The 19,022-nt window shown below is 44.4% G+C and overlaps 1 protein-coding gene across 7 annotated transcripts in view; it reads left to right on the top strand.

The window, feature by feature from the left end:
- The first annotated feature begins 3,125 nt into the window (after positions 1-3,125).
- The window catches only part of SEC16A (SEC16 homolog A, endoplasmic reticulum export factor), a 28,778-nt gene continuing 12,881 nt past the window's right edge, over positions 3,126-19,022 (top strand). For 4 of the 7 annotated variants that reach the window (XM_065035600.1, XM_065035597.1, XM_065035598.1 and 1 more), the window contains exons 1-12: positions 3,126-3,344; positions 7,651-11,517; positions 12,092-12,234; positions 12,725-12,810; positions 13,702-13,837; positions 14,623-14,821; positions 15,884-16,061; positions 16,805-16,947; positions 17,433-17,494; positions 17,731-17,869; positions 18,113-18,355; positions 18,672-18,769. In XM_065035600.1, coding sequence (XP_064891672.1) covers positions 7,723-11,517; positions 12,092-12,234; positions 12,725-12,810; positions 13,702-13,837; positions 14,623-14,821; positions 15,884-16,061; positions 16,805-16,947; positions 17,433-17,494; positions 17,731-17,869; positions 18,113-18,355; positions 18,672-18,769 — 5,222 coding nt within the window. In that variant the 5' untranslated portion in view covers positions 3,126-3,344; positions 7,651-7,722. The remainder of the gene's footprint in view (positions 3,345-7,650; positions 11,518-12,091; positions 12,235-12,724; positions 12,811-13,701; positions 13,838-14,622; positions 14,822-15,883; positions 16,062-16,804; positions 16,948-17,432; positions 17,495-17,730; positions 17,870-18,112; positions 18,356-18,671; positions 18,770-19,022) is intronic. The other 3 variants (XM_065035602.1, XM_065035601.1, XM_065035599.1) reach the window with 3 other exon arrangements.

The raw sequence follows: 19,022 nt of genomic DNA, 5'->3' as shown, positions 1-19,022 counted from the left end.
TTGGAAAGGGGTATTTTAACCAAGGATAAATCCCTCTTTTTGTGGTTCACCAGCAAGGATCTCGTTACCCCAAGGGACATCCTGGAGATGGGCTTCCCGAGATGTGCTCTTGCCCTGAGCTGCGTCCTATCTGGGGATGAAGAGCATCTCCCTGCACTGCAATTCATGCATGTGTATCACATCTGGCAACATCCAGCTGTGTTCCCACACTTCCAGGCTTCTGCCACACGTGCATGTCCCAGCGCCTGTGCCCACGGGTGGCTGCAAACATAGCGTGTCCCCATGGGACCGGGAGATGCTCGTGCCAATGCGAGACTCTGCTGTCTGGTCCAGTGTGCAACGCTCTGGTCGCTCATGGTCAAGATGGGAATTTGGCCTGGAATGGATTTAAAAAAAAGGGTTATCACGATGTGCAAAATAACATGACATTGCAAGAGGCAACTAAATGCAGGTGGGTCGTTTATGAAGTGAGGGGCTGCAAAGCAAGTAATTCTCCATGAGGATGGATTAGAGGGACAGAATGAGGAAAGAGGGGGTTAAATACCAGAGAAAGAGGCAAAACGAAAAGGTCTGCATTGGCGTGTAATAAACTGGCCACAGGGTAACTCAATGAAGAAGTCAGCAAAGGTTTTCTAAACAGTAGAAGAGTAAGGATACACAGTTTAAGTATTTAGTTCCCAAATTACTCTGGTGTGGCGACCCACAAACTCCTGCCAGTCCCTCATTCCTGCTGAGCAGGTATAGGAGGTGATTGTGGGGTCACAGATCCCCAGCTGGGATTGAGGCAAAGTTAATGAGAAATGAGTGAAATGGCCCCAGTTTCAACACCCCCCCTCCACACCCAGGGCACCAACTCTCTGTCCAGGGGGATTTGCCTTTCCCCAAACCCCTCCAACCAACCCACCCTGTCCAACCACCAGCTCATCTTGACCTCCTGCAAGTAAAGATGCTGGGAGCTCATTTTCAAGTTCTCACATCAACAGAAGATGCAGAGGGATGAAGGGGTCACAGCAAGCACAGATGTTGTAGCATTCCAGGTGAAAAAGGCTGAGAAGCACTGAAATTATATCCCACGCCAAGGGGAGGGTTCAGAAGTGTTTGCATAAAACAAGATGAGCACGGAGCTGCTCCGATGGCAGGTATGTTGATGCTATGAGGAATTGTTGCATCTGCACTATTTGTTTACATGCTGGAGGGCCTGGGTTTTCTTATTCTTTGTTTTCATTATTCCTGCTCAATTAGATGGGACATTCAGAAATTGCTACTCTGTATTGCTTTTACCTCCAGGCTATTGGTGTTTGCTCAGAAAGTTGTGAACAGCTGCTTGAACCCTGATTGCCAAATTGTTGCTGCAGCTCAAATCACCCCCTTAAGAATGTACCAAAGGAGCCAAATTCATCTCAGGTGTAGCCTCTCTCAAATTGCTCATGGGTTAATGTGGCTGGGGTAGTTTGGATAATCACAGCAACTAAATGAGTAAATAAATAGAGCTCAGCTTGTCCAAGTTGGCTAACCTGATACAGAATACTGATACTTGCAAGAGAAATGTTCCTTTAGCCATTTTCTCTGTTTTTAAACTCAGAGAACAATCCTTTCAATAGCAAGCTCCTGGGGCAGAGCTGGTTTGTGGTTGCCCACAACCTGAAGGCTGAATAAACAATCTGAATTTAATGGGAAAAGGTCAGTATCATTTTTATTGTACCCCAAATAAGCCAATGAAGTAGGAGACAGGGATTCACTCTGTCCTCATCCCAGCAGCAAGCGTTTTATTTGTAAGGGTCACTCTCAAGTCCAGAACTGGCTGCGTTTGCTGAGTACAGCAAATCAGTGAGAAACCTTCAGGGTATAAAGGAATTGGACGTCTTAATGAGACAATTCTTCACAATCACATACTTATCAGAACAGCAGAGGTGAGAGCCCACCATTAGTGTTTGCATTGTCTATGTATGTGTAAAAGACGAGGGTTAGATATGTTATGTATATAGCTATAGATACAGATGTAAACTGTTGATGATATTTACAGAATACATATGTACTTTTTAAAAGACAATCGGGCTAATGAAAATCACATTTCCTCTGATTACACCTGTCGGGGGAAATAAGAAGGAAGAACCAGGGCTTTGTCTGCTGTTCGTGTGTGTAGGGAACTGGTATTTGACAAGCTGGTTTATAAGAACGTTCCTACAAAAGAGAGAGATAAAAGGCACTTTAAAAATCACAGCCCTGCCTCTGGTTCCCACACCAGCATCAAAGTGCTGCTTCCCCCGCTTGGGCTGGGCTTTGAGGATATTACCCAGCCTTAACGATCCAGTGCGCAGAAATAGCTCTTGTGCTGATAATGACCCTTAATTAAGATGTTTATTTAGGTTGTTTGTATTTTCTCCTCCACAGCTCGTCATTGGGTGCGGAGTGTGACAGTATCGGTGCGGTAAATGAGACGAGTCCTACGTTTAAACGGGGACTCCCCTTTAAAAAGCTTCATATTTGCATGAAACAGACCCTCCACAGGGTAAGATCTTTAAGGGTAAAGTCTTTATTCTTGCCAATAGCTGTTTGATATCCTGCTATCTGCACACCAGCCGCCCCTGGGTTCGCGCCATTAATGTCCCCTCACACAATGTCCCTTTGCAGATTGAGCTCCTGCAGGCCTGTGCGACAGGGACCTCGCTTTGCAGCGGTAACAGTTTCTTATATTCGCCTCTTCCTCCAACAGAGCAGTTTTTCTCGTTCTCGGCCTCAGCGACCCGGGAGTGGGGGACAATCTCCTGTCCCGTCCCGCTCCCCGTTGTCCTCCCTCGGCCCCTCTGCCGCGACCGCCGGTCCTCTGTCCCGCCCTGGCGGCCGCCTTCGCCACTGCAGCCAGCCGCGACACCCAAAGGCTCCCGAGGCGACCAGGACCCGCACCGGGCCGCGCTCCGCCGATCCCCGGGCGGTGGGAGCGAGACCCAAGGCGGACGGCGCCTTGGAGAGGTGCCGCGACGGGCCCGCAGCCGCCTCAACCGGGACTCGAACCCGTGACCACCGAGCCCGCACTGCGCCTGCGCCAGGCCGTGGCGCTGCCGAGGCCACTTCCGCCCTTAGTGTCATATTTTCACCTCCGACACTTCCGCCCTTCCCCGTTTCCCTTTAAAGGAAGGCGGAAGGGCGGTGGGAGAGAGAAACACAAACACGGGCGCCGGGCCCCGCGCGCGCCGTGGCGTCATTGCGCGACGCGACGTGACACGTCGGCGGCGGAACTGCCCAGCCGGATGTGCCAAGATGGCGGCGGCGGAGGCGGCCGGTGCTGCGGCCGTGAGGGGGGGCGGCCGCTGCTGAGCGGCGTCCGGCGGCGCGGGGGCTGCCAGGTACCGCGGGGGCGGCGGAGGGAAGGGGCGCGCTGGGCCGGGGGAAGCCGGAGGGCGGGGGTCCCGTGTGGAGCGTAGGGCCCGAGGTGCGGGCCCCGGGGCTGGCGGCGGCCGGTGCTCCTTCGGTCTCGGCCCCGGGCCCTGGTCGCGGTGCCGCACGGTGGGTGAAGCGGCGGGTTCTGCGCAGTCACTGGAGCCGTCCCGGCGGGTTCGGGGTGTCCCAGGAGTGTTGCGTGTGGAGGGGGACAGAAAAAGATCCTGCGGCCACAAGTATCGCCTCATGTCCTGTATCGTGTGCTTCCCTTGTTGAGACACAAGACTTGTCGCAACTCAGGGTTGTTTCTTCGAGTTGCTCCGTGTCGCGGGTCTGGGCTTGACTGGAGCAGCAACTGGTGCTGGCTCAGTGGGGCAGTTGCCTGGAAGTGCCCAGGACCCGCTGGTGGGACTGACCGGCGGGGTCTCCCTTCCACAACAAATGAGAATGATTTGTGCTGCTGCCTGTGGATCGTGTTAAACTCTCTGCTTTTGACTTCCAAAAAGCTCTTTTCACTGAACAACAGTATCACAGTATGTTTGGGATTGGAAGGGACCTCAAAAGATCATCCAGTCCAATCCCCCTGCTGGAGCAGGAACGCCCAGGTGAGGTCGCACAGGAACATGTCCAGGCGGGTTGGAATGTCTGCAGAGAAGGAGACTCCACAACCTCCCTGGGCAGCCTGGGCCAGGCTCTGCCACCCTCACTGAGAAGAAGTTTCTTCTCAAATTTAAGCGGAACTTCTTGGGTTCCAGTTTGATCCCATTACCCCTTGTCCTATCATTGTTTGCCACCGAGAAGAGCCTGGCTCCATCCTCATGGCACTCACCCTTTATATATTTACAAACATTAATGAGGTCCCCCCTTAGTCTCCTCTTCTCCAAACTAAAGAGCCCCAGCTCCCTCAGCCTTTCTTCATAAGGGAGGTGCTCCACTCCCTTCAGCATCTTGGTTGCCCTATGCTGGACCCTCTCCAGCAGTTCCCTGTCCCTCTTGAACTGAGGGGCCCAACACTTGTAAATGTGCTCGGTGTTTATCAGGAAGGTGGTAGGGAACTATCATCAGTACTAAAGATGTAGAGTGTGATCAGTCGGAGCGTCATCCACATGTGTGCAGGTGTCTGCACAGACAAACAAGCTGAAAAAAACTAGTGCCCCACATGCTGATTTTAAAAAAGCAAATCTCATTTTTCAGCTACTCTTGTCTTTGAGATTCCAGCGGCGTTTGTTATCCACATTATTCTTGTTGTTAGGCTTCAGTGTGCGTTAACACGTTATTTATTGTTTGGAACATACACACATATGCAAACAGGTGTGTGTATGTATGTATAAGCACACATGAGAATTAATATTAGTACTCTGTAACCTGCTTTGTTGCCATACCTATTCTTGTCTAACAGTAAATTATTTAGCTTATGTCCTTAGAGATAGGATTAAACTAATTCTCCCCAAGTAATTTATTCCTTCATGCAGATAAATTTTCACAGAGGAGTTTCAACCAGTCACGTGTCTCTTTGGTAACATTTTCTTGCACATCTGGAAACAACTTCTGTAATTGTTATTTCTGGTGACTAATGTTTAGCAGGCTGCTCTGCATTATCCATTAATAAACCTGCTGAACATTAAGAATTTCTAAACTAGATAAAGCAGAGCTGGATTGCTCTTAACTTACATAGATAGTTCTCGTTTATAAATTTCTTCAAATCAGCATTTCTGTGAATACTGGACTGGAGGGAGGAAGGGTCAGTATCACCAAGTTGGTATCTTCTGTTTAAATTGGGTGACATGGGCACGTTCATTTTATTTGGCCTTAATTCTTCCAGTCTTGCCTGCTTTTACTACTGTGTGCAGTCTGTTAATATTAACTTGCCTTCTGTAAGGAATCTGATACCCTCACGTTGAACTTCTCCAACACAACATTAGAGACCTTGTTATAGGAATGGCAAGCCAGCGCTTTAAAGTAGAGCTCTACACTTATTTTAATTAGCTAATTACTGGCACTGGGTGTTAGCAAAATGTGGTAAAGTATTAGGGGTTTTTTCTTTGTGTACATCTGATAAGACACTGTGAGGAGGGCAGTCTGCATTAGAAATTTGAAAGTGAGGATTTAAGTTGTAAGAATAGTCATCTTTTGTGCTCAGCTGTATTTCAGAAACAACTTTTCTAGTAAGAACAGAACTAGTAAGAACAGAAGAAAGAACAAAGAAAGAACAGAAGAAAGAAGTAAGAACAGAACTGATATCAACGTTTTGTTAAGTGAGTGCTTTGCAGGCAGTAGCTGCCTTGGCAAGTGTTTTAATGAGCTTTTTTTTCCCTCCCCACTTTGCGGTGTGTTGCAAAAAACCCATCAGTTTATTTGAAGGTGGGGAGGGAAGGTTTTTTTTCTGCAGTTAATACAATAGAGAAAAATGGTGAAAAATAACTGGGAATGTCCAGGACAGCGTGGAGTTTCTTCAGTGTGTGGAAGCCGAGGGGCCGTTTGGTCAGGGCTCCCTGGGAACGTGCTGGTAGTGAGTGTGGCCGCCTGGGAAACCTTCACCTCCTTGTAGGAGACAAGATTGCAAAGCGCTAAAACCCTTTTGGAAATGTTCCTTGATAGGAATGCAACAGGCAGCTGAGGATTGAAAAGAATTTTTGAAGACAGATGTAACTAAAGCATGAAACTATTGAAGCTTTCTATTTAATGCTTTTCTGGTCTTCCATCCCATTTTAACAAAATACAAGCTTTAACAATTTACGAAGTCTTAAGACATGGCTATGAAATATATAGATATGCAGAGAAATTGAGAGATTCTGATTGGTACTTCAGGCCATTGGAAGAGGGACCTGGGTTATTCATAGGACTGTTGGATTCTGCAATGATGAGCAGGAGAGATTTTACCGATGTCTCATAGTCTGTATAGAACCTGTGGTACCAGTCAGCATGCTTTTCATTGAAACTTTTTAGTTCTGAACCTTTATGGAATACGTGGTGTTAGGCAGTGGTCACTCAATATGTATTTTTGTTGACCAGAAACCAGAAGTGTCTTGCATTTGAACTTCTTGATAGCTATTGAAATTTTGTCTTGATTATCAACTTCTGACTTTTCTGGCTTCCCATTATATTAGTGACAAGATGCTGAATCTTAGAAAACCTAAAACTTTCACAGCTTTTGCCTGTCTTCTATAAACAGAAGTGCATCTGGTGTGACACAATTGCCTTGGGTACTTCACTCTACACAATGTCAACTGTATTTGTTGTGTACTATTAGAAAACAAGACTCAGGTGCTGCTAAAACTTCACTAAGCTGAACTGGACACGTTCTGAAGAACAACTCCATTTTTTTCAGCTTTTCTCCCTGCCCCCCGTTGTTAAGTGTTGATAAAACTGAAAAATACATGTTTCTTATAATTTGCTGAACTTCCTGTGTACCAAATTCACAACAGGTATTGTTTGGAGTTCTTGGCGGAGTTGGAATACTTGTGTGCCTGTCCTTTCCACCCTGAAACCCTCTGACACTGGGCCAAAGTCTCACTAGTGCTAAAGCGAGAAAGCTGGTTAATTAGTAGGTGGGAGAAGTTGATGGTCTTTCATATTCTTAAGTACGGCTTTACTAAGAGGGATTCATCTAGAAGAGAGAATATTAATGATGAAAGCCCAGTTGCCTTTCTCAAAATAAATAACGCTACTGTCCTACACAAGGTTTTCCTTATTAAAACAAAACTGGACTGTGTTCTGTTGAGGGGAATAACATCTGATTAATTCTTTCTTGAGATGCTTGCTTCTCATCTTACCTGAAAAAAGGTGCCTTCACATCAAGCAATGCTGCGACAGAGCTGAGGATTTTCTCTAACAGAATTAGAGCTAGATAACTCATTCTAATTAAATTGAGCTTGCCGTAGTGCTTGCAGGTTCTGCTGCAGGCCGACTGCTGCTGTGTCTTGTCTGTGATGCCGTAATTGTCCTTAAAAGACATTTGGGAAAATGTGACACCATTGGTGCTTTTAACAGCCTCAGATTTTAACATTTGTACAGAACTGAACTGTGTTTAATTATTCTTTCTTTGAGCTATTTGTTAATGAGGATGTTAAAGAATGTGCATTGCTACCACACAGCATTAATACTGGGCTTGGATTTAGAAATACAGTGTTATATGTACCTTTTTAATGCATTTTGGAGGAGAGATATTTTTCACTTCAAGTTCTTTGGGTAACTTTGTTTCTAAACTAGAAATTGCTGATGTGCTGCCTGTATTGTGAGAAAGGAAACTGACTTGTCATTTTGCCTTAACAGGGTGGAAGAAGGAATCTGTCTGTGGCACCCACAACTAGTTTGTCGCCCAGCGCCTGACCTGCTGAGGCCACCATGCAGCAGCCTCCACAGCCTGTTCCAGCGGGAGCCGCGGCTCCACCTCCTGCAGGCATCGCCCGGAACATGTATTGGAGAAACAGCTCGCTCGGTAAACGAGGAAATGCACCAGCTGCCCCAGTGCAGCCTGTGACAGACCCTTTTGCGTTTGGCAGACAAACTCCACAGGGTTCCCCTTTAGATAATCCATCCAAGGGCAATGCGTTGGTTATGCAAGGCTCTTCCCCGGCAGGGTTTCCGCAGCCAGCTGTTTTGCATGCTTCACCGTCGCATGCAGGGGACAATCCTCATGGACCGCATACATCTTTATCAGCTCCTGTATCTCAACCAGGAATAAACACCAGTTCATTTTCTAATGTTCCAATTCCTTCACCGTCCCCAGGATATGTTATAAATAGTACTGCAGAGGTGCATCCAAATGCAGATCTTGGACTCCATGGGGCTGCAGTACCATTGCATTATAATACAGGAGCAGCAGTTGAAAATTCTCTTGGTGTGCATCCTGGAATGGTGTCTGCGTCAAACAAACCTGGAGTCAGACAAGATGTTAGTAGAGATCCAAGTGATGTTCCTTCAGGACCCAATGCCACAGCACTCTTCCCTCCACCTCCTCAGCAGCCTGTCTCTCAGTGGAGGCCTGTTCCGGGTAACCTGCAGTCTCCGGTTCGAAATTTTGTGCCCCATCCTGAGCTGTCTTCTCAAACTGATGTTCAGAACATTTCTCAGTCTTCTGTTAGCACTTCTCATCCTCCTCCACAGACAAATTTACAGCAGGCTCCTATAAACCAAGGTATTCCACAAAATATCATGCAAGCGCCTTTATCTGTTGGTTGTGAAAAGAATGGGAAAAATGGCTCTGCAAATAGTCACCCCATGAACAGCATCCAGCCTGGAAATGTGTTTAGGCATAACGCAGAAATGACTAACGCTTGGTTAAATCAACCATACCAGGAACAGTTTTATCCACAGCCACCACTGCAAGACTCCGGTTTTGTCATTCCCGCAGCTCAGGAATCTAACCCTAAAAACCAGTCTCCAGATATGTCTGGAAAGTCAAATAGACCTATTCCCGCAGATCGAGATTCAGGAACTCTCTCCATGTTTTTCAAAGGGGATGAGGCAGAAAATGAAGAAATACTTTCATCTGAAAAAAATTACGTAGTTGAGAAAACAGAGTTTGATGCGTGTCAGACAAATTCGCCGTCTTTGTATCACCCACCAATGCATCCTCAGCGGGTTGCAACTAATGTTCTCTCTCAGGCGCAGACTGGTACAGGTTCAGCCAATGAGATGGTACAAAGAGGAATGGATGCCCAGTACTTTCCTAAAATTGTAAGTCAGCAGGAAACACAGGCCGCTAAGCACTCTATGTTTGCTGGTGATGACAAGACACGTATAGGTGACACGTCTGGGCATGGTGGGTCACAGTATGAAAACGTTGAGAACCTGGAGTGCATTCAGAATCAAGAAGTGCTGCCGAGCGAACCCCACAACATCAGTGCTGCCCCCCCGGCTGCGGGCCCTGATCTCTACAGATACGGGTCCTTTCCAGGTCACGCGCTTCCCAAGAATGCTGTTGTGAGCCATGCTGAAGGAGGACCAAATTTGGAGGCACCTGATTCATTACCTCACCCTGTCCGACCAGACAGCGTATCTTCAAACTACAGCAACATCAGTCATAGGAGCGCTTCTAGCTCCGCAAGGCCTCAAGAGCAAGTCGGTACATTTATTCAGCAGGAAAGTGGGAAGCCTGATGAAGAATCTTCTGCCATCTTTTTCAAACAGATTGACTCCTCTCCTTTGGGAGGTGATTCAAGTGAGCTAAACCTGAGCAAGAACTACCATGGTAATCTATCCCAGCCTCCAACTCCGAGTCCTCCTAAGCCTACAGGAGTATTTCATACAAGTGCAAATAGTTCTTTTGAACCTGTGAGGTCCCATGGAGTTGGTATCAAACCTGCAGAGATTGACCAAGCAAAGATGGTGGTTGAATTAAGAGAGAACCACTCAAACCAAAAGAGTATCAAGAAGAATACAGCTGTGCCGGTCGCATCCCCAGGCAATCTTGAACAGCCACCAGATAATCTGGAAACTATTTTCATGCCTCAGGTACACCCACTGCCCCTTGCAGTCACTGGGGAAGCTGGAAATATGTTGCACTCTGGACCTACTATGGAAAACTTGCAATCAGTATCTGAGAGAAGGTCCTCAACAAGAGCTCAGGGGGCAGTTAAGAAGTGTGATAGCCCAGCGACAACTTTGTGGGCTCATAATGAGTTACCCAATTTTGGGGGAAATGTTCTTCTGGCTCCTGCTGCTCCTGCAGTGTACGTACCTGCCAAACAAACTGTGGAAGTCATTCAACCACCAGAAGAACTCCCGTCAAATCAGCAGCCAAGTAAACCAGGGACTATTCCTGTGCAGCTTTCCCAAGATGGAAATATATCCTCTGAAAATCTTGAGAATCCTCCCAAAATGGGAGAAGAGGAGGCACTTCAGTCTCAGGCAAGTTCCGGTTATGCAAGTTTGTTGTCTTCTCCACCTACAGAGTCTTTGCAAAATCAGCCTATCCTGATTGCTCAGCCTAATCAAAGCTATAACTTGGCTCAGCCAATTAATTTTTCTATTTCTCTATCTAATCAGCTCAGCAGCAATGAAAACAATCAGCCAATGAAGGACTCTGGGGTTGGGGACAAGCCTGCAATGGGTCCCCAAACATCACATGCTGGCGGGATAATTTCTGGGGAAAACATGCCATTACCTGCGATGCAAGTTGGATCTCCATTAGTTAATGCACTTCCAAATACTAGTCTATTGAAACATAATTTATTACAAAGCCCTGTTAATTCCTCTGATACTGCTTCTAATCAGCCTGCAAACTTGCTTATGAAAACTCCGCCTAATTTGGCTCCAGAAGGGCAAAAGAATGTTAATATGGAAGGTTTTGTTCCTGAATTTGCTAGCAAGCCAGGGTCTAACTCATCTGTTTCTCCTGGGACTTATCTCCCCAGTGGAAGTGCAAATGCACTAGTGTCCCCTGTTAACTCTATAGTACAGGCTAATAATTCTGCAAATCATTCAAATAGCAAAGAAGCAGCTGCTGGAGTGCTCGACTTCACAGTATCACGGACGTTGGAGAAAAGCAGTGCAAGTAATTCTGTACAGGTGCATAATCAGTCATTTTCTGGTGGTCCAGTATATCCTCAACAGTCAGCTGGTGGTGCTGGTCAGGTGGGTCCTGAGATGCATGACAACCAACATTTCTATCAACAGGTGACAAAAGATGTGCAGGCTGTATCAGACAGAGCTGTACAGGGAGTGTTACCATCTCCACCACAAATGCAAGCAGCTCAGATGCAGCAGCCACCATCTTCTGGGCCATCCTCAGTTCCTTTGAACTACCAGAGTGCCACAGGGACTAAAGTCCCGCAGGTGTCGCAGCAGCAAGAGAACCAGGTGCTCAATAACCATCCGCAACCTGCGGGTTCCCAAGAAGCGAGTTCAGCGCAGCCAACAAGGTACGATCAAACGAGTCCTGATAAGCAGCCGGCGTCTGGGCAGCCGTCGGGTGCTCCACCCTCCACAACCCCGTCTACCACCAGCCAGTCGGTCACGCCAAGTGCACAGCAAGACCTGCAGCGTCCGTCCCTGCCGCAGACCCCTCAGGAGGCCTTTGGTCCACCCCAGAACCCTTACTACTACTACAGACATCCTTACGATGCTTACCAGCCTCCGTATCCGCCGCCTTATCCTCCTGCAGACCCCAGAACGGCAGCTCATCATTATTACATGGTAAATTTTTTTGTCCCTTGCTGTCAGTGTGTATCAGTAATTTTCATCTTTGAACTATGAGTTTAAACAGTTGTGTCTTGATCAACATTCAGCATAGAATTCATGTTAAGTATTTAATTGTTGGGAAAATCCAGGTAGCAGTAACAAAACTTACAATACAAAGATTATAAATACTTTAAGTAGTTACTAAAAGCGATTTGAGTTTGCACAGATGCCAGTGATTGCAGTTTATCTGGTTCTTTGGAAAAAGTTGGCAGTTACAACTGTCTCAGGTGCCCGGGTGTTCAGATTTGGTTCTTGTCTGCTGCCTGAATTACTGACAGTTTAGCAGAGTGACCAGCGTAGTGGTTGAACTGCCTTTAGTCCAGACATAATGTGTTTTTTCGGAAGTGTAGGATATTAATAGGCTTGAATATACTTGCCACAATGGGTATCAACAGCTGTGCTGTAGTCTGTTAATCAGCATCACTCCAGGTATCACAGTTGTGGTGTAGATGATGACTTGTTTGTTTCTAAAGGTTTATTCTTGGAGGGACGGCGGTGTCTCTCACCATACACGTCATCTCTTTTCTAGGATGACAGCTACGGGCAGTACGACCCGCGGTACCGACACTATGAGAGCGGCACAGCGTACGTGGAGCCTGGGAGCTACCGCTATGCTGAGCCTGAACGTCCCAGTTCCAGAGCCAGTCACTGCTCCGACCGGCCTTCCTCTAGGTATGCGCTTCCCAAACTGAGTAAATCACCTTCCAGAGATTACTGTTTCCTCATGATTATTGCAAAAGTGATTTGTGTGAACTTCAAATTAATGACAAAATGTTACTGTGGCATTATCTGGTGGATGGATTTGCAGGTTTCCAAGAAAGAACCCCAGTTATCTATCTGGAAGTGATGGAAACCTTTGTAGTATTTGTCTGTTGTTGGTAGTTCACTCATGGATCAGTCTTCAAATTAAAAATGTGACATTTACAAACACCACTAAATTATTATTTAGTAAGGGCTGTCAGCTTTTTGTTGCACACAACACATTAGTGATATATTGGTTTGTGAAGTCTTAATTTTATGATTCCTTGATTTCCTGTAAATGCTTTTAAGTATGAAACTCCACCTGATGAGTTGTCGCATGTAGTTCTTCATATCTCCTGCTGACTTTAGGAGAGATTGAAGGAGGAATAGTAACTTTTTATACCTGTGCGCTTTCTTCCAGGCAAGGGTATACTGAAGATTATTATCCAAAAAGTGGATGGAGTGACTATTATCCAGGTTATTACCCAAACTCGTATGATTATGGAGGTAAGGTGTCAACATGAACTCTGAATTTTTCTATAGAAAATTTCAGGTTTATGCAAAAATTTATGGGAACATGTTAATGAAACTGACATCCTTTCCACAACCAGCATGAATAAGTTTATTCTTGCTGAAAATTGATCTTTGGGCTTCCTTGAGTTCTTACGACCAAGCCTTTCTCACTGTATGGGTTTTATTCAGTAGAAGTAGTAAATAGAAAATGAATTAAGGTTTTTTCCTCAGTACCAGACTTCTGTTTGCCTTTCCATTATGAAAGCACACCATGTAAGTCTACAGAATAGATTTCTTCAGTGTGTTGCAAGCCTGTCATTCACAGGGGTATATCCTTGGTGTGTAACCTGCAGGCAGATTTCAGGGGGGTGTAAACAGAAATTGACTCGTGACTAGAATTTGGTTTTGTCCATGATTATGTGAGTGCTCACAGAGACACACTGCTGTTGTGAATCTGAAGATAATTGCTTGTCTAGTGCCTGGGAGGATTTTAAGCAACATCTGTGTACATCCTGAGACATTTAGCACGACTCTGTGAAGACTGATCACAAAGATTCTCTTTATATTTGTTGAGTAATCATGTTGCAAGCGAGTTTTTAAATTGTTAGATCTGTCTGTCTGATGGTGAACACCGTACCTTCAAGAGTATCTAGCTGACTATAATAACCATGTTTCTCTGAAAGGGGTGACATTGATTTTTTAATTGTGGGTTTGTTTGTTTTAACTGAAAATGAGTGGACATATTTATATAGCTTGAAGTACACTATTTTGGTTTTGCTATATGCTTTCAAGACCAAATCAGCATATAATTAAATAGAAAGGGCTAGAAAAAGGTTGTAGACAACAGCTTCCAATACCTAAACCATTTATTTTTATTTTCCAAAGATCCAAGTCGCTGGGACCACTACCCATCAGTGTACGACCCCAGATACAGAGACCCTAGAGGTTATGACCAGAGGTATTGGTATGATGCTGAACATAACCCTTACCAGAAGAGAGATGGATATCCATACAGCAGCAGGTTTGTCCGTTCAGTCCATGGTATCTCAATGCTCTTTGCAGATCCAGGGCAGTGTGTGGCCTTGGTGCTGGTGATCAGAGAACTGGTGTGTCTGTCTGAGTGCAGGTGGAAAACCTGGTATTGGTTTCTTCAGGACTGAGTCCCCCGTAGTCACCTGTGTCACCAGAAAATTAAGCTATGGCAGTAAGCGTTAAGGCAAAAAGGCTGTGGCTTTGCTTGTGCACTACCAGATATATTACTTTATTTGCTGAAGATCTGCCCCAAAGCCTTCAGAATTTATCAGGTGTTGTGGTAGCTGTATTAGGCATCAGAATTTCAGGGTATCATGCAGTTTTGTTAGTAAAATCATCTCAGTATTCTGTAGGAATGCAAATGCATCCTGTAGCAGGCTATTGAAATGCAGTACTGCATGTTTCGCAGATAGAAGTTGCTGGTCCTTTCTGTAGCTTTAACATGGGCCATTGAGGTAAAACCAATGTGCTGTCAGGTCATTCTGAGGATTTAAGGCAGTAGGACTTGTTTTCAGATCAGGTGAACATCCTGTGGGTTTTCCTAGAACAGACTCTGAGTACGACGTTGGTCTTGATCTTGAGTATTCTGATTGAGTTTGGAGAAATGTGAGTTTGCTTACTGTAAAAAGAGAACAAAAACTCCTCAATCTAGTAATTAATCTAAAAGCCAGTCTGAAGTTAGGTACAGTTTTCTTCCTGCCAGGTACACAGTGAAGTCATTTCCCTCATGGATATGGGTGGCTATGCTCATTTTTACTTTGTGTCTTTCTTCAGATATGACCGATATGAAGATAACTGGAGATACGATCCTCGCTTTGCTGGAAGTTTTGATGATGAATCGGAACCTCATAGAGATCCTTACGGTGATGACTTCGATAGGCGCAGTGTCCACAGTGAGCATTCTGGGCACAGTCTCCGGAGCTCCCGCAGCATTCACAGTCACCAGAGCAGTTTCAGCTCTCGCTCTCAGCAAGTGAGTTTCAAATGATCACATCCAGTATTCTTTCAGCTGAGTTGGGTCTTTCTCTGTGTTCAGGGTGGGAGAAACATTAGAAATACAGAAATATTTCTGGGTTTAGCTTGGGGAACATGTATTTTGAAGGCTTTTATTCTGTAAGTTAAGCCTGGTTTGTAATATAGTTTTGAACTTAATATTTATCACAGTTGTCAAGAGAACTTTAACCAAAATCAGCACTCAGCTGTGCAAGTTGCCACACACACAGAAATGGAGAATTGCCTCTACTGAATCCATTTGTTGTTTGTGAGAACTTCGCCCTTACTGCACTGGGCTGTAGTTGATAATGTGTCTGGCTTTCAGTTTCACGTCATTTTGCTTTTCATGAGCATGAATGATATTACTGACCTTGGCATGTGTTGAAAGACTAACTCTATATTTGTATGATGCTATTTTGGCTTTAAAAGGAAAACCCAAATCTAACTGATTACTCATCTGCTTATGCCATAAGTACAAACACTTGAAAAACACAGGATATTTGGGAAATTTTGACATATACTCTTTTGCTAGTGGAATACATCACTTTAGCTGTAGTCTCATGTGTTGCTGCATTTCTTGGAAGTTTAGGTGGTTTTCCAGTCTGAACTCCAATTCATTTAGTAGTATTGGAAGTGGTACTGGAGATCATTTAGATGTTAATCTTGAGGCACACAAAGTCATTTAGACATTCAGATTTAAGAAAATCTCAATTTAAGATTTTTTGTCCAAGTGTTGCAGTGGAGGTGAACACTGACTCTGATCCGTAGTGGCTGATACAGCAACATTTGAACCTGTAAGTCATTTCTAGAATGTTATTCTGGACACCCGCACACAGATGTTCTGTCGTGACAGAACTGACCGTACTTGCCGCAGGTGTCCTGCAGGGCAGCGTTCTCAAATGCAGGGATGTAATAAACCTGATTTATGAACACTGTAAAGAACTGAAGCTGGGGTGAGATGCTGTCCTGAGTCACGCTTGCAGTATCACTTGCTTTGTGTAACTCCGCTCTCTGCTAACAATTACTAATATGATCTGTTTAGAGCCAGCTGTATAGAAGTAACCACGATCTAACGGCTAATGCCTATGAAACTACTGCGCAGGCAGTGTCGCTCCACACAGATTATCCGTATGGCGGATACCCTGCTAACTTTGACGGACAACAGCCTTTTACAGATTACGGCTACGCGGCTGAACCGGGATGGCCAGCAGTAGAACAAGGTATAGGCACCACTGGGGCGGGAGGAGGGACGGCACCGTGCTTGCGAGGTTGTCTACCAGTAGTAGTTTGCACTTCGGTTTGTGTTTGTAGTGTTATTTGTTGAACCTGTTAACGGGGGGCGGGGGGGGGAAATGCTGATTTACCATGTAATTACACACGAACAAAGTCTCATTTCCTTTCCAGTGTAAGAATAACTTCTTGCTTGCTGAAACCTGGTTATATCGCAGAACAGCAGCAGTAGCTAGACAGTGTTTGCTATTAAATACTGCACGCTCACAATTGTAAATGTCTTTTCAGATAGATTTTTAACTATGCTGCTTGCACTTCATGGGGAATATAATTAAAGTTTAACTTAAACTTTAGATTTCCCCACAGTTTTTTTCTTACCCTTTCAGTGTGAAACAAAATACTGTTATATATATATGTCATTAAGTATATATCATTAACTCTGAAGATAGTGTCATGTTTGTATGGAGATCACAGAAATGTGTCTTAGACAATCAAATCCTCTGCACTGAGAAAACAAGTGGATTTTAAAGTTCTGTAGTCTAGTTTTGTTTTTAGTGTTGCAAACATTCAGAAGATCTTTATTAATCGTTGTGTATAAAGCTCAGCCAAATTGAATGCCAGTTTTTTTCCACTAGTACTGGAGGATTACTGGATTGGATAAATATGTCAGCACATTTACGTGGTTGCCAGACCAGCTACTTGTTCTTAACTGTATCTCTTCTCCCCACTTCAGCACCTTTAAGGCCCTCAACGCCTGAGAAATTTTCAGTGCCTCATATCTGTGCCAGGTTTGGCCCTGGGGGCTTCCTAATAAAAGTGCTGCCAAACCTGCCTTCGGAAGGACAGCCCGCTCTAGTGGAAATACACAGCATGGAGGTAAAGTCTCAAAGGAAAAAGGGAGGTGGTTCAAGACGGGTCATTTTTTTTGGAAGGGGAGAAGGCAACTTGGATCCGTAGCTTCCTGACTTTTGTTTTTCTATGTCAGTCGTGTGTCTTCATACTTATCTGTTGGGGCTGTAATTGTAAGTAAACCAGTAACTTTAAAAGTTCTGCTCCTGAGAGATGATGTAGTCATGAATAAAATATCCCTAGGAGGGAGCAGAATTGTACTGGAACAGCATCATGAAAATCATTGGCCTTGGCAGTGTTGGGTTTGGGGTTGGACTCAATGATCTTAAAGGTCTTTTCCAACCTAAATGACTCTATGATTCTTTTCTATTGTTAAGGAGATATAAGACAGATTTTTATAGCTTGCTACAGAATGACTTTCATGTAAAGTAAATTCCTGCATTTGTTGCCCTTGTGCAGGTTGCAAAACTCGTAGTTATAAGAATTTCTTACTGTGTGTATTTGTGTTTTAGACTATGTTACAACATTCTCCAGAGCAAGAAGAGATGAGAGCGTTTCCTGGTCCTCTTGCTAAGTATGTTCTTACAGATTTCAGAAATACCTTTATGCATTCTGAGTTCATTTCTTCATCAAACTTTTAATTGTCTGCAAACTATAGGATTTAAACTGACTTAAGATATTTGTGGCTTTTGACCTGCTTAAATAATATGTGAGCTTTAAATTTGTTCCTCATACTAATCACAGTGGTGATCTGAATATTTGTTTGTCTCACTAAAAACATGTAATTCTTCTTTCTTTTTTTTCCCCCAGGGACGACACCCATAAAGTGGATGTGATTAATTTTGCACAAAATAAAGCCACACAGTGCTTTAAAAATGAACATTTAATTGACAAAGAATCTGCAAGTCTGCTTTGGGACTTCATTGTACTGTTGTGCAGGCAGAATGGGGTATGTCTCACTACACAAATGTTTATCCTAAAATGCTTCATACACAAAATAGTATTTATGTAAGAGACAGTAATATGAGTGTAGTGACTTTGAATAGTTCCCAGCTTGACGGAACAGTTAAACTGGTCACTTGTCCTCAGGCGCTCAGAAGTGCTGATACTCACATATTATTGAAGTGACAAATAATGAAGACAAAGTTGAAATAAAGGGTTTTTTAATTCTGTTTTTTCTCTGCATGTTTAGACTGTTGTGGGAACAGACCTGGCTGAACTTTTGCTTCGAGATCATAAAACAGTGTGGCTTCCTGGGAAGTCCCCTAATGAGGCAAATTTGATCGATTTCACTAATGAGGCTTTGGAACAAGTGGAAGAAGAATCTGGTGAAGCCCAGCTCTCGTTTCTCACTGATAGTCTCATAACCACCATTGACAGTCTTGAGAAAGAGACAGAGAGATTCAGAGAGCTACTGCTTTATGGCCGCAAGAAGGTGAATGCTTATACTGTTGTTTCAAATACCTCACGTGTCATTTTGCTTACTTATTTTTCACAAATCTTAAAGTTCTAGACATCAGTTAGAATAACTTTTGCTATTTGCAGTGCACTTACAATTTCATGGCACTGCATTTCACTGATATGGAAAAATGTTATGCCCTGCAGTTCATAATATAAAACAAAATTACATTCATGTGATCCAAACAGACATTTTTTAAAATACAGTCCCAAAGTGCTACTGTAAAACAGTCATTGTTTATCTGAGTAGTATGTGAACCTATTCCCACAAAACTAATTCCTGTGTTAATTAGGATGCTTTGGAGTCTGCCATGAAGCATGGTTTGTGGGGTCATGCTCTGCTACTTGCCAGCAAAATGGACAGCAGAACACACGCGAGAGTTATGACCAGGTACTGGTTTGCTTGGTGATTAGTACAATATGACTACTTGTCCTGCTAATGAGGTGGACACTTAGTGCCCAGACATCTTAATGTCAAAATCATGAGTTATCCTCAGTAGCTCATGCAAGAATTGTGCTTTAATTTTACCCATAGATTCAGTTATCATAATTACCTTTTATTCTGGGGCCTTCGGGTTAACTTAAACCCAAGAAGTTATTCTGTGCCCCTTGTTCCATTTAAGGGGTATTTGGACAGTGTCGCT

The sequence above is a fragment of the Columba livia genome, chromosome 19, assembly GCF_036013475.1.
Source record: "Columba livia isolate bColLiv1 breed racing homer chromosome 19, bColLiv1.pat.W.v2, whole genome shotgun sequence".
NCBI classification, from domain to species: Eukaryota; Metazoa; Chordata; class Aves; order Columbiformes; family Columbidae; genus Columba; species Columba livia.
This window is presented reverse-complemented; position numbering and strand designations above follow the sequence as displayed.